Below are 15433 nucleotides of genomic sequence, written 5' to 3'. Positions count from 1 at the left end.
TTTTAATTATATGAAGAGATATTGATTTTAATTATTAGAATCATATAACTAATTTCTCTATGAGCATAACAAACAAATGATAGAAGATATGTTGAATTGTTGGACTCAAAAACAAGAGTCTGATAATTGAAAATAAATTGAGTTCTTTCTTCTTCTTTTGTTTTTACTTCTCTTTTAATCTTTTTTTTTTACTAAAATTAAAGTTTGGAGGTCTTTGAAAAAAATTATTTTATTTATTATTAACTTCAAAATATTTTATTTTTTATTTTTTTCAAAAATAAATTTGTTTATCCGAACAAGTGTGGATAAAGCCTAAGTTTAAATTCAAACATGTCATCTAATATGAGAAGAAAAGTAACATGAAAGCTTAAGGTACAAGGGGATGAGATAGAACAAGAATATATATTAAGGGGTGCAAAAGGTAAAGCCTAAGTTTAAATTCAGCTAGGAATCTGACCCAAACCCATCAGCAGGAGTTGCAGTATTGAGAGATATGACATTGACAATAGAAAAAGACAGAAAGTGACAGTTGAAAACGTGTCTAGCTAGCTGATAATTGATGCCAGTGGAGGAATCGGTAATTGGGGTAGACATGAAAGATTCTTTCTCGTGTTTCTTTTTTCGTACTATTATTTAATAGGTTTGTGTTGTCAATTAAAAAACAATATTGGGGAAAATTTTCCGATGAATAAACCGATTTTTTTATACTAATAACGCATGACAATTCAATTGATAATTCTAAATAACATTATAATAAAAATTATGAATATAATTAAAAAACATGAAAAATAAATAAAACATTTTAAAAGAAATTTAGCGTATTAGACCACAAATTATTGTGAACCATTTATTGACGTGAGCATGATCGAAAATTTTTTACCACCAAATGTAAGATTATATTAGTAGAAAATTTGAGTCACTATCAATATTTTATAATAACTAGAAATAAGACTATAGTATAATATATATAAAAAAATTATAATATACGTGAAAATAAGGTAAGTCTCATTTTGTTGAGTTACTTTTATAAAGTTAAATTTAAATTTAATACTTTAATATTTTCAAAATTATAAGAGTTTATTTTAGTTGGGATTTATATTCATTGTTTTATCTATTATTGAATCCACGAACCATAGTATATAAATAGAGTTAAATCACTTCTTACAAAGTCACTTTTCTATAAGAGTCTCTTTCACTGGAGATTTAAACATATCATGCCATCTACTATTGGATTTTCTTCAATTTCAATATTCAATGTCTTAACATAAAGAGCTAATTACATTGAAAAAAAAAAATAAAAATCAAGTTATGATATATAACTGAAGTCAAATCTCACCTTATTAAATTAAATTTGTAAGATTAAGATGTATTTAAATTAAATAGATGAAATCATAATTACTTGTATTACACTTTATATACTTATATTATTTTTACAGTGAAATTCATGTACTACACTTTTTTTTTTTGTTTTGATCTCCATGCTAAAAGTTACTTCTATCAAATTCTATACTAATAAACTTTTAGTTTTTTATAATATTTAGTTTTTTATTATATTTTATTTTTTCCCTTCCCTTCGTCCTTATTTCATTGTGTGGGTTTTATTTCTCGTTGATCATCATAGTATAAAATTGTAGGTAGTATATTTTAAAAATCAGTTAAATATGTTTTTGGTCCCTCAAGTTTCAGTGAATTTTGGGATTAGTCCCTTTTTGAAACTTTATACCAATTTAGTCCTTCATCTTTAGAAATGCGTGGATTTAATCCTTCTTACCAAATTTGTTAAGTTTATTTGACATTTTAAACGCATTTTATGATAATATTTGAGTTAACATTGAAGCGAAAATGTGTCAAACAGTATAAACAATTCAAATATTATTATGAAATACGCTTGAAACGTCAAATAAACTTAACAAAATTTGGTAAGAACGACTAAATCCACGTATTTCTAAAGATGAAGGACTAAATTAGTATAAAGTTTCGAAGAGGAACTAATCTCAAAATTCACTGAAACTTGAGGGACTAAAAACATATTTAACCCTTTAAAAATTGATGAAAATTAAATTTTGTATTTTTCTATTTATTTTATAAAGTACAAAATTTAGTGTTAATAGATAATAAAACATAAAATTAAATATAATAAAGAATATAAATATTTAGGTTTAATTTTTTTTGGTTCCTTTCTTTCTCAAAAATTGATCCTACAATATGTTAATTACATCAACAAAGCAAACCATATATTAAAAGTTTCAATTTTAATAAAAAAAAGTCATTGATTTGTTTTAAAAAATTTAACAAAATTTATAGTAAAAGATCAAATTGTATCAATTTTTCAATAATTGGGACCAAATTAAAACTAAAAACTGGAGGATCAATTTAACATTTTTAAACCAAAACATGAATCAAAAGAGTAATTAAGCCAAATATTTTTTAAGATAATTTTTATTTTCTTTCTCATTATCTTTTTAGTTCTTCATAAATTGTAATAATTTCTCACTCTAATATTGTAATCATTTTTTACTCTCATATGTTTTCTTTCTGTTCTTGAAGAAAAAAAAGTTAGAAACAAACTCATTATTTTTGCTCTCATTTCTCATTTATCACATCCTTTTCTAGACTCATGTCTCAATAACGAAAAACATTATTTTTTATCTCATGAGCTTTTTTGTATATTTTTTTTTATGAATATAGAAGAAAAATAAATAATGTAGAAAAAAAAATGTATTATGTGTTTTTTCATAACCGATTTTTAATTATGACTTGATTATAATATTTTTTTAATAATTATGTGTCTCAATTATAAAAAAATACTATGATAAATTATTTTTTAATGTCATTTACAAAAGAAAAGTATATTGATAAAAAAATAAAAGAATAAATTCATTTTTTAAAAGTGATAAAAAAGAAACTATTGATGAAAAGAAGATAAACTCTATTTCTTCAGTTAGAGAATTCATTTCTTAAAACATTATACTAATGATCGAATCTAATAATCTCAAAATTATATTACTTTAGCCTCTCCAACATTTTTTGTCAAGATCCGCCACTGGTTGACATGGTCCTGTCTTCAACCATATATACATTGAAAATTATGAGGCACATATGTGTTTTACAATATACAAATATGTCTACATTGTATAGTTGGAGGTTATTCAAAGTTAACATATGATATCTTTAAATACACTAACATTTGAAGTGTTGGGAATCTAAGTATGTGTATAAGTTCTATATTGGGTATAAATAAAAAAGTGGAGTATCATATAAGGATAAAGACTCATGAACTAATTGTATTAAGATTTTGGATTAAAAATGATATCATATGTGATTGAACTCAAGTCTCATTAGTATTATATCTTCCTAGTAAATCATCTCTCGAAAAATCTAACATAAAGCTATCCAAAATTATACTTTTCATTCCTGTTCCAACAAAACAGGGAGATAAAAAACTCCATTTTTTTTAAATGATATAGATTATATTGTAAGGAATTTGAATAACAATTTAGCTGGATAGAACCAGTTTCTCAACCAACTTTAATACCATGAAACAAGGCTACGAGTTCAATGTACTAAAAAAAAAAAGGCTTCGTAACCATGACAACATAATTTTTTGAGTATGCTTTATTTTATATAAAATATTTAATTCCATGAATCCATGGTGTATATACAATTTTTTTCGTTTTACAATTTATTTTATATATTTATTATACTAAAATGAAAGTGAATTAATTTGATTAATTTTTTTATAATAATAAGATCAAAGTGTTCACCTAATTCTCAAAATATTATTATAAAGATAATAATTAAAGATTAAAGTATCAACATATATAACTTGATAAAAAAATAAATTAAATATTCTAATAAAATAATTATAATAAAAAAAATTTAAAATTGTTGAAAAAATTAATAGTGTTGTTGTTGGTGGCTTGTGGGTCAACCTACTTCCAACTCGGTTTAAACCCATTTAACCGTGATTAAGTGAATTGGTTCAGTTCAACCTACTTTTGAAAAAAATGACATTTTCTCAATTCAACCCGATTCGAACTCGTGGTAAACTAAGTTGAAACCTATTTTGACATCTTTATGTTCGCCCGACTCGAATGTTTGGACTTGTGGACTTTTCTTGTCCTAACCAATTAACAATTTCACAACTTTGGACATTTTAATTTCTTTCTTTTTTTTAGTGAATTTCAAATTTACCATTATAGTTATTTAAAATACCTTATTCAAAATTTTTCAATTTCAATCTCCTTTTAATTTTTTCATCTAAACATATCATTTTCTGTGAAAGTATTTCAAATTCTTCAATAAATAAATTACTCTATTAAATTGTCTAATCCAAATATACAGATGAATTGAAAATTTTTTATGTTCGAAACTTTGATACATTTTAGTCTTCAAATTTAAAAAATGAATAGATATAATCATTTTATCTCAATTCTATTAAATTTTGTTGACATGTGTTAACGCGTTTCGTGCTAACATTTTGATTGTGTACACCAATACATTTTCACTCCAATATTAACCAGGAATCCCCGTTTCAATGTTAATTGAAAAAAATTAACAAAATTAAACTAAAAAAATTATATTAATTTATTTTTAAAGTTTAAAAAAATGTATTAAAATTTTTAACAATAACAAATTCCAAATTTACATCAAACAAATTAAAAATATATTTAATCCGTTTATTTATCTAAGAGTTCATTTATCCTCCTTGATCATCTTTGCCGGTTTATAAATTCACGTATATTTTTAGAGAGACGCATATTAATTTTTTAAAACAATTGTACTGACCAAATGTGAATGAATTTATATAAAATAAAACAAAAGTAATATTTAACCAATGAAGAAGACTGAAATTGTATTTAACCTAAAATAGAAAATAGTTATAACTTATTATTGGTGACGTAGGAGTTATATATTGAAAATTGAGGGACAAATGAGTAAAACAAATTGGTAGATAAATATATTATGACCCTCTTTTTTTCCTCGCACACTATTATTCCTCTTCCCTCTCCCATTCGTACTCCCAAATCACAATTCCGCTCTTTTCTTTCTGGTCTCTCACTCATCTATATAATCTCTCTCACTCCGTCGCATGCGGTGGTGACTCCTCAAACCCTACCAGATCTGTTCTCGTTTTTTCACCCAACGCCGATTCCTGGTTTCCTTCTTCCACAACCCTAACCAACTCTTTTTTCGCCTAATTTTTTAAATTATTATTGTTATTAATTTTTTTTTGTTACCGTTGTTGTTGCTGTTTTTAATTGCATGTTGGAACGCTTTAGTTGTGGACCCGGTTTGAGGTTCCTTCACTAACGACAAAACTTGGGATTTCGCAAATTTGCCCTTCCAAAAACAAAAGTAGTAGTGGCCTCTACGCTTCGTACAATTCGATAATGAGTCAGCATCCTCGTAGAAATTTTCCAGGTGGCAACTCAAGAAAGGCGAAGCTTGCTGAAGTTGATAAATCGGCTCCACCAAAAGCCGCTGAGCCACCACCCTCAAATGGGCTTTTAGCCGGGTATCTAGCCCACGAGTTTTTGACCAAAGGAACACTTTTGGGTCGGAGGATTGAACTGGACTCGGCCCGACCCGACTTATCTGGTTCTACCTCAGTAGAACAGAAGAGAATCCGGTTGAACCCGCAGACTGGGGAGGTGAAACCCAGTGCGGTGAAGGAGCATGGTAGTTACGAGGAGGTATCAAACCTTTTGAAGATAAAGGGGACCTGCATAAAGGGAATTGTGAACCCCACTCAACTTTCCAACTGGATTAACAAGTGACAATGTTTTTTTCTTTTCTTTCCTTTTGGGTATTCCTACAGACATCTTTGTGCCTGCAAATAACACCAATCGTTGTATTTTGCAAACTTGCACAGGTTAGTTTTAATTTCATTCAAGTTGGAGCTTTTTTGTCTCTGCTGCTTCTTGCTTCTTCCATTATCTTGATTATGAAAATAATTTATTTCTTCTATAGATCCAAATTATCCAAACTTAATGCTATTATTGATATTAATATCCATCAGTTAAAAACTATCTATTTCATTTATTTGATTTCTTTTTAAAAAATCATAAATTAACTAAAATAGTAGATTACTTATAATTCGAATGATCTTTGTTAATAAGATGCAGTTGCTGAAGTATTATAGATTGATGATTCGATGTGCAATGGTAGAATTGCTTTTGGATACACCTTTTTTATATATACAGCAATACAAATGTAATGTTAACCTAAAATTCATATAAATTACTCAAATATTTTATTGCTGGACCGATTTTAGGTTTGGATAAAATTTTCACAATTTGTTTTTCATTATGCATCACGTCTTGGTCTCAAATTATTTTATTGCATATTTTTGTGTATCCTTTGGATTTGATATATTCAAGCTAGATGTTTGACACTCTATGCTTAGAGATACTTAACCAATTCTTTCATAAATATTTATATCAAAGAAAAATTAAAATTAAAAATTCATAAATTTAAAATACATTATACATTAATTAATATTTAGGAGCTTTTTTATATTAGTTCTATAACTTCTTTTTTTTTTTTTTTAATCTGTGCATCTATTATTTTTGCTTATACAATTGTTCATTTTTTTCTTTCTTAAAAAAAAAACCTTCTGGATAAGTTTCTTCACATAGATGTCACTTTACAATTAATCACTACTTATCATTTATATGTTATTAAGGGATACAAATCAAGGTAGTTTGTTTATAGTTGGATAATTATTGTTTTTATATTTTATTTGGGGTTTACTTATATGTTAAATCTTGTATATGTAACATGGTTTTCTCATTAAACAAACAAATATCTACTGATTATGAGAACTGTAATTCATCTCTCATAATAAATAACATAATACTTTTATAAATTGGATAAAATTTATTTGTCACAGGTGTAATTTGAATCGACATAATTTGAATTGACATAACAAACACACCTATTACGATAACTAAAATTTTAATCAACATATAGAGTAAGTATTTACTACATTGATTCAATTGAAATTGTCATGGTAAAAGTTAGTGTACCTTTTCTCTTATTCTAATTTACATGAATCTCACTTTGATCCTTGATTCATTAATCATCTTCGTATCATAATAATTATTATTGTAGTTATCATAATGATCACCACTTTCGTGTATATTTATTTAATAATTATAATATAATAAAGATAAGAAAAAAAGAAACATCCTTCGTTTTTTTTTTTCTCTCAAAAGCTTTGAAAATCATTTATTAATTTAAAGAAGTTAATTTATTGACCTGAGTATCTGGTTCACAGGTAAAAACAATTGGATAAAACTTATTATGTTCTTAAAGGTTGGATTTATATCAATTACAAAATTGATATAGTAAATCTAAAATAACTTACCAAAAAACAATGTTTCTTGAGAATATCCGGTGTACAAATTATGCTCATATCAATATCTAGTGTATATTTGTATATTTGCTTGTCAAATAAAATATAATTTGTGATGTAGGTTCAAAATTTTAGTGTTAGGAACACAGATGTGTTATCTAGGCATATAAGTTAAATTTTATTATATCTCACCTCTGGCTAATCCAAATTAAGTCTAGTACACTCATGCGTTTTTGTTTTATAATGTCCAAGATTCAAACATAAATATATTTTCTTGAAAAAACATAAAATCTTATTTAATATCTTAAACCAATAGGCTTTGGATTTCATTTTAACTTTTTCTCATCCAGTATTTATCAGAATATATTTTTTTAATATTGTACTATAGTGGTTAGATCGATCGTTATGTATCTACAATGGATAAATTAACTATTATATAATAGTATTTAGATTGTCCAACATTTTAGGAAGGTCGCAAACCGTAAAGGTCGTTAACTTGCAAACAACCGCTAAGCATATAGGAATACCATACAGTCCACAACTAAACGCATAACGCAAAATAACGAATCAACTAAACCTACATAACAACCAAGATTGATTAACTACATGACCTTCTCAAAACACCTATTATTACCAAGAATGTCACATACTCCAACTTAGAATAAATTAGTTAAACTATTTTAAAAAAGTGCGGGACTTGAAACTTTAGTCCAAACCAAGTCCACATAAGCCCAATAAAGGGTAGGATCACTAAAGATATAATTAAGGCCCAACCCATGGTCTAAACCAAGGAAAATAATATTAGTTTTCTATAAATAAGAGTGGACATTAGCAATTAAAAGTACACATTTCATTAGTGCATAATCTAAGATTTGACTTTGATATCTTTTGCGGACTTGATCGTTGGAGTCTTTTCTACATGTAACCCTCCAATGATCCATCAAGTTTCAAGTGCTAAAGACATGTCGAATAGGACCGATGAGCATCCATCAAGAGGTTTAAAGATTGTGGTAAGATAAAGTTTGAGTCTCGTAATCATCTAATATTATCCTTGCGAAAACAAATCTTAAACGTGCTTTTGTTCTAAATCTATAAACGGAAGTATGTGTTTTTTTTTTCTCAATTTTTGTCCGTAAAAATTGTAGACAGTAAGAATTACTTTTTATCATAACATAGACTTTTGTAAATCTAGATCACGCACAATTAGGATGACAAAATATATTTGTATTCTTAGATATCCACGACGAATAGTTAGCATCCATGAATATTTATTACTTGTGAATAATAATTTTTTTAATATCTATTATAAATGATGGAATATTTTATTAATTTAAATTTAATTAAAATTAAAATTTATATTATATTATATTTTATAATTTTATTTAAAAATTTTATAAAATATATACTTTTTTAAATATTTACGGATATATATATATATTCATAATTACAAATTTTTTAAAATCAGTAAGTCTTGTTTAAACAAAGGGACATATATATAACAATGTATAAAAAGATACATTCTTTTATGTCCATATTTCAATATTTCAATTTTACCCTTAATTATTACTTTTAAAATTATTTATTTTATAAATAGTCTACTTTTAACCTTTATTTTAATAACTTTTTTTATCTTTAACTGCTATTTTGAAAATTTCTTTCGTGAACATATCTTAATTTTCAAATTTTACATTTAATAAACTATTTTAAAAATTAATTATATATTTCTTAATCATCTTAATTCAATCTCACGAATAACAAATATTATTTTTATACGGATGAAATAGCGGACCCTACCCCATGCCATCCTACTCACAACTTAGATTTCTATTGGATTTGTGCTCTTTTCGTCTCTTCAATAAAATAAAGTTAAATTTAGTTTTTTAAAATGCAATTTTAGTCAACATACTAAAATTTGGTTATCTTTATTTCAGGTATCATATTTAGAAGATGAAGGACTCGCCACCTAAAGTAATTAAACCAAATCCCCTCTTTCTCTCTTACATGATTAGACATCATTCTTAGAAAAATAAAGACGATAAATATTCTTACTCGATCAACTCATCTTTTCGTATTTTATTTAATTTTTACATTAACTGAAAAATAGATCAGTTTAAGTGGCAGTAAGGCATTATTGTTAACCAAATATATATATATATATATATATATATATATATATATATATATATATATATATATATATATATATATATATATATATATAACTTTTTATCTTTTAAAATCAGTTTAGTCACCATAAAATTAATTTTATAAACACAAAAACTAAACAAATCTATTCCCGAATTAATTCTATCCAGCAAAAGTATATTTAAAAAATGGGCTTGGAGTAGATAGTTTTCAAAATCATAGTATGATTATAGTTGATGCCATAAATTGATGTTGACAAGAAGTAACATCACATTTATCGATAGTACTACTGCAAGCTCAACTGAGTCGTGACAGCCAACAGAAATTGAAAAGAATAGTCTAATGTGGCAAACAAACTACCGTGAATGCTTCCCTATGGTAGATTTTCCATCCCACTTTGCACAGGAAGCAAACAGAAAATTACCCAAAACTCTGAAATTTTGTCCTACGCTTTCTTAATTGCAACAGACCTTGCTTTCAGATTCAGAAAGATTCCCCTGATGAGAAAGAAAGTATTATGCAACAGGCCCATTAATTATCAAGAAATTCATGGAAGGTATGACAATAATTCATTTATCAAACTTAAACCAAGGAACAAACTATTATGCACTTCAACCTTGTGCTAAAATCAAAATCTTTAGTCCCTTTCAAGGTATGTATACAATATTTTAGAGAAAGTTTGTTTAGAAAAAATAGTTTAATCTACATACAAAAAGAAACAAATTGCAACAATATATTACACTTGGTTGCATTTACTAGGCATAAGACTTCAGGTAAGATGGTAGGTCTTGCAAATTACTAAGTCACAGAATGATGGTTGATGGCAGAATTTATACAATAGGTATTTTGTTCGCTTTAAATATGCCCTCTCTCGTGACCTTATAAAGTCAAAACTGAACCAGCTTCTAAGAGTAAAATATAATTTCACATCACTCCACAGGAACCTTTTGTAATTTACAATGCAATGCATAGCTATCATAGTATAATCAACTCATGATGCTGATTCATGAATTTTAGAACAAATGAGAGATGCCATGGATATAGTAAGTTCAAAGATGTAACTCACCAGCAAGCAGCAACAAAGCTGTGAAATACAACACGGAGCTGCAGAGGCATATACTGGTAATTCACCCAACCAACTATAGGCCAAAACTGCAAGTAAAACCATATAACTTCAAAAAACTAGCTTTTCAAACCCATGAGCTGAATGGAAGACGAGTGTTTTCATTGCCATACCTTCCATGCAGTCAATTGAACAGAAGGGTAATCTTTTTTAATTTTGTCTGTGACTGTACTCCAAGGTCTTCCTGCAAACCAGTTAATTACAAATTGCAATGCAGATAAATTTGTCAGGATACCTTATTCACAGGTTGTATTAATCATGTAATACTGTTTGTATTATCCATAAATTTAGAAAGTCTTTAAAAAGCTTATTTTGTCATTCTTAAGTCAGGTCTTGAAAATGTATTATAACACTTAACAAAAACTGAAAAGCTGCCTACATTTTAGGTGTAGTACATGAAGAAAATCAGAGAAATATGAGGTGTATTTTCCGAAAAAAGCTTAAATGTTTTCTATCACTCAATGTATACTAATCTCTTAAATCTTGAAATTTTGTTTGTGTTTTCTTCTTCATTGCAACTTTCCAGACTCTCCACCCTCTTGGTTTGACCAAGTCATTTCTGTGGGAGTTCTATGTGTTTCACATAGATAAGAACAAGTACTTGTTGTAGATCGTAACTCAGACACATGCAAGTAGCCTTGTATTGAACTCCTCCAGATTGTCCAACACAAAAATTCATATAGACAGGATAGTTTAGGAAAATAAAACTTCGTTGTTAGACTCCTTTGTATGCTCCAAAGGTAGGAACACCAAAAACACTGTTAGACCTTATTTTATTTATTTACTTATTTTGCTAATTATATAGTTCACCAATTTCATATTAGTCAAGGGTATGTTTGATAAAACTGAAAAGTTTTGCACTGAATTTGTTTCCTTTGAAATGCTAAAACTGCATCAAAAGAAATTACTAACATTCTTGTCAAGAAAAACCTCCGACATCATTTATCACGTAAAGAATTAAATAATTAAATAACTGTTGCAGAACACATTTAGCATTTCCCATATGTTGAAATTCATTATCCGTGTTATGCCAGGAAATATAAGAATGCACTGAGGACACTCATTTTAAAGTACCACATTCCAGTGCAATACACCGTATTGACACATAAATACTAACTTCAGCAGCACTACAACAACAGTGACAGGATCAAAGTTAAGAATTAAGCAACGACAAGCGACCGATTTCTTGCATTAGCATAATAATCATGATAAACACATGAAAGCAGGTATTTAAGGAAGAGCGAAACAATTGAATGGTTTCCGAGGAGGTGAGATGCAGAGCAGACAAGGCATTAACAGCAAAAGTTGGCATTAAGGTTTAATGTAAATGTTTCAAAATTAATGTGTAAACTGAGGTATAACATAAAAATGAGAACTTATTCGATCAGTGAGCATACCTTCTATAACCAAGCCATAGTACATCAGGAAAAAGAAGTTGTTCCATGGGGAACTGGTTATCTGTTCAAGGATCACCTATTCATAGAGGATATTTCATTCATTAGAGAATGAGTTAAAGCCTTGTAGCAGGACTAAACATTATAGAACCTAACACAACACAAAATAATGTCCCCACAAGTGAAAGGACCAGAGAAGAGACCAAGGGATAGCAATCACAATACCTTCTTAGCAACAGTCTCATTGCCTTTCTGCCCCTTGAAAATTTTATCCATCAATTTGTGGAGAAAATGTCCAAAGGGTCCCGAGTAGGCAAAACCATAGAGCTGCAAAAACAATTTGATTTCAGATATGCTCAGTCCTTAAAAATTTCTCTTCAAACTTCAATTTCTGCTTCATATTAGGTGACACTGTTTTTTTTTTTTTTTTTTTTTTACATGATCACTGAATGAGAGTTCTGAGAGGTTGATGGTAAAGATGATATTCTAGTTAGCTCCATGGAAAATACCAACGATTTTCAGAAAATCTGATACATTACAGACACAGATACTGTACAAATTGAAAATGAAATTGAAACAGTGATTTCCTTCATAGAACCAATAATTTAGGAGAAACATGGTTAAGGAAAATGGACATACCATGAAAAGAAGCAGCCTTCTCAACTGAAGTTTCTTGGCCCCAGATATCTTCTGTGCAACTGCATCACTAAAACCAGCCAAAACTGCTGCGGTAATTGCCTAACAACCGACAAGGTTTTTTTTAACAACCCCATTAGTATCTTAAAACCCAAAGGGAAAAATAAATAAGAGAAAACGATTTGTTCCAATAAAACCCAATTGTTTATTCTCTTTTAAATAAAAATGAGAAAAACGAGAAGTGTGTGAAAGGAGAGATTTGAAACCTTGGTTCTGAGGGGATGGTGCTGAAGCTGGTGAAGATATTTCTTGAAAACATGGTTGACTTTGTCAGACATGGTGGTTGATCAAGCCCGGATCTTGTGTATTTTTAGTCTGTGATAGTTACTTGTATCCTTTGAAAGATGGAAGAAGATGGAGAGTGAGCAGAAACATAGAAAATATAGAAAGACAAAACAAAAGCATTAGAAAGGGTAATGAAAGTATCAGAGGTTAGGTGGCAAAAGCGAATGGAGGTGCTACACATGAATCACACGATTCACACACAGCATGGCATTGCAGAAGGAAGTTAACTTATTCATGACAAGACTAGACCAAAATCGATGTGATCCCTTCCCAGAAATTCTTAGATATTAATTAGACATTAATTAATTAATTAATACCTACCCTAAACATTTCAAAATAATAGTAGCAGAAAAGAACGAAAGATGAAGGAATCTCTTCTTTCCACTGGAGAGGCATTTAAATATGTTTATGGTAATTTTGCACGCGTGGAAGCCTGTGTTGATTGGATCCAATTGATCCCGTAGATTTAATAATCTAAATCATACTAGTTAGATTTGTATTGATATGATTAATGATTTATTACTTTTTCATTTAAATTCAAATTAAACCAATTATTAAGTAATTACCTAAAATACGAAAAAAAATGGATACTGTGAAACTTGACACGGTGAGTAATCCGATTGAAATGAATGAATTAATGATTGGAAATGGGATAGTTTGACGAAATCAAAATTTTAAATAAAATTCTAAAAAATATGATTGTATAGTAAAAATATATAAACGCAATTCATAATTCAACAAATTTAGTAGTAGTAAATATTGATAGTATTTTAAAAACTATCCATATATAGTATAGTTCAAAATATAACGTGTTTATATTTTTTTTGATTCATTTCAATAAATTTTCAAAAATCTATTTATACGATTTTCTGTAAGTGATGGCATGCTATTAATTAGATCCTTAGTTTTCTCATAAAAACTTCTATATATGAAATACTAAATTGTTTTTATCTAAAATAATAAGTCGATTTTCTATTTAAAACTATACTTGTATCTCTTGTTTGAATGTTTCTCATACTACTTGTAGAACAACGATTAATAATTCATCTTATACTTATATTTAAGTTGAATTTTTTTATATATAAACAGAATATTTGGATTGTTCATTAGGTTTATTTCACTTTCAAAAAATAATTTAATTCATATAAAAAAATGTCTAATTCGAATCAAGTAATTGATTCACTTATTGTATTAAACTGAGTCTGGTCACTCGAGTTAATGTGATTCATGTAAATGATTGATTTTCTTTTAATTTAACCTAATCTAATCAGAAACTTCAACAAGAATTGTCCAAACCTAACCCAAATTTAGTAAAAAATATATAATTATAAAACTCTGGGAGGCAAATTTTCCAAGTGTAATACACGTCAAAGTTATAAATTATTTATTTTTTAGACAAGTTTAAAAAAACTTTCACAAGAATTTTAAAATAGAAAAATAAGAAAATAAGCCAGTTTCGTTAAAACTGACTAATATATAAATTAAAAGCAATAATTTAGAAAGTTATACAAGACAACTTTTACGAATTAATTTTGACGAGTTTTCTTTTCTCAAAATTTTTATACGGAAAATTATCATACCGTTATAGTAATGACAAATCTTTGGAGTATAATAATTATAACATTTTTATCCCATTTATTAGTGGAGTTGTTGATCTTTATATTTAGAAACAAATCTTTCACAACAAGAAAATGCTAAAGGACTTCACAAATAAGGCGAATTGTGATGGCTATTTCAAAAAGTGCAAAAGATGCTTAAGTGACTTTTTTTTTTTAAACTTCTAAAAGTTACTTTTTTAAAATGTTTAATTTAAAAGATTAACACTTTTGTAAAGCACTTTGTAAAATGTTGCGAAATTTTAATTCATTTTAAAAAGTAGTATATGAAAAAAAACTTTAAGAATTTTTTTTATAAAAAGAGTAATTTTCTAGTAATCCACTTCTAGTAATTGCATATAAATTGTACTATTGTGTTTAATTTATTTTTCATTACATTTTCAGGGTATCATTCATAATTAAGTAAAAAAATTATTCATAAGTCTAAATAATTAATCCTTAGAATATAAAACAATTTCAAAATTAAAAATGTTTTTCATCTCTAAACATTTTATGTTTCTAAACTAAGGTATAATATATTTATGTAAAGTAAATGTAAAACATTATTTTCAGTATAACTTTTCCAAATATTTTATATTAATTTTCATAAACTATTAAAATTAAATATTTTATAATTTAATTTAATAACTAAATACAATTTTTTATAATAATTTAGGTAGCAAAAATATATTTAGACTTGATTCGTGGTTTGGTGTGCCACCACCACACTCTATATCGCTAGTTCTTGTTGCGATAACATTAATTTTTCACCAATTTGTATTTACAGTGCTATAATTTCATTGTTGGTCATTGTCAACTTTATTGTTGATCATTG

At 27.4% G+C, this 15433-nt stretch overlaps 2 protein-coding genes across 3 annotated transcripts; one reads left to right on the top strand and one right to left on the bottom strand.

Moving 5' to 3' along the window:
* The first annotated feature begins 4968 nt into the window (after positions 1–4968).
* EDA6 (embryo sac development arrest 6) lies at positions 4969–5972 on the top strand. Its single transcript, XM_028079651.2, has 2 exons — positions 4969–5158; positions 5283–5972. The coding sequence occupies exon 2, from the start codon at positions 5394–5396 to the stop codon at positions 5778–5780; it is 387 nt and encodes a 128-aa protein (XP_027935452.1). The 5' UTR covers positions 4969–5158; positions 5283–5393; the 3' UTR covers positions 5781–5972.
* A 3740-nt stretch (positions 5973–9712) lies between these two features.
* Positions 9713–13445, bottom strand: LOC114189696 (Peroxisomal membrane 22 kDa (Mpv17/PMP22) family protein). Of its 2 annotated transcripts, XM_028078341.2 has the most exons (8): positions 13325–13445; positions 12925–13053; positions 12662–12760; positions 12248–12349; positions 12026–12101; positions 10742–10812; positions 10572–10657; positions 9713–10002 (listed from the first exon to the last, which is right to left on the bottom strand). In XM_028078341.2, exons 2-8 carry the CDS (start codon positions 12994–12996, stop codon positions 9951–9953), a joined length of 558 nt encoding a protein of 185 aa, XP_027934142.1. In that variant the 5' UTR covers positions 12997–13053; positions 13325–13445; the 3' UTR covers positions 9713–9950. The 2 variants fall into 2 exon arrangements, with proteins under 2 accessions (XP_027934142.1, XP_027934141.1); XM_028078340.2 differs by lacking the exon at positions 13325–13445 and having other exon boundaries at positions 12925–13225.
* Between the last annotated feature and the right edge of the window lie 1988 nt (positions 13446–15433).

The sequence above is a fragment of the Vigna unguiculata genome, chromosome 7 (genome assembly GCF_037176805.1).
Source record: "Vigna unguiculata cultivar grain cowpea cultivar isolate G323 ecotype 2 chromosome 7, ASM3717680v1, whole genome shotgun sequence".
NCBI classification, from domain to species: Eukaryota; Viridiplantae; Streptophyta; class Magnoliopsida; order Fabales; family Fabaceae; genus Vigna; species Vigna unguiculata.
The sequence above is the reverse complement of the archived record's forward strand: the minus strand, read 5'-3'. Positions and strand labels throughout refer to the sequence as shown.

Bases quoted from the DNA above. Each gene is read 5' to 3' on its own strand.
- EDA6 (XM_028079651.2), top strand. From the start codon at position 5,394: ATGAGTCAGCATCCTCGTAGAAATTTTCCAGGTGGCAACTCAAGAAAG.
- LOC114189696 (XM_028078341.2), bottom strand. From the start codon at position 12,996: ATGTCTGACAAAGTCAACCATGTTTTCAAGAAATATCTTCACCAGCTT. The intron at 12,761-12,924 runs GTTTCAAATCTC...GTCGGTTGTTAG, and splicing joins ACCATCCCCTCAGAACCAAG to GCAATTACCGCAGCAGTTTT. The intron at 10,813-12,025 runs GTATGCTCACTG...ACTGGTTTGCAG, and splicing joins CTATGGCTTGGTTATAGAAG to GAAGACCTTGGAGTACAGTC.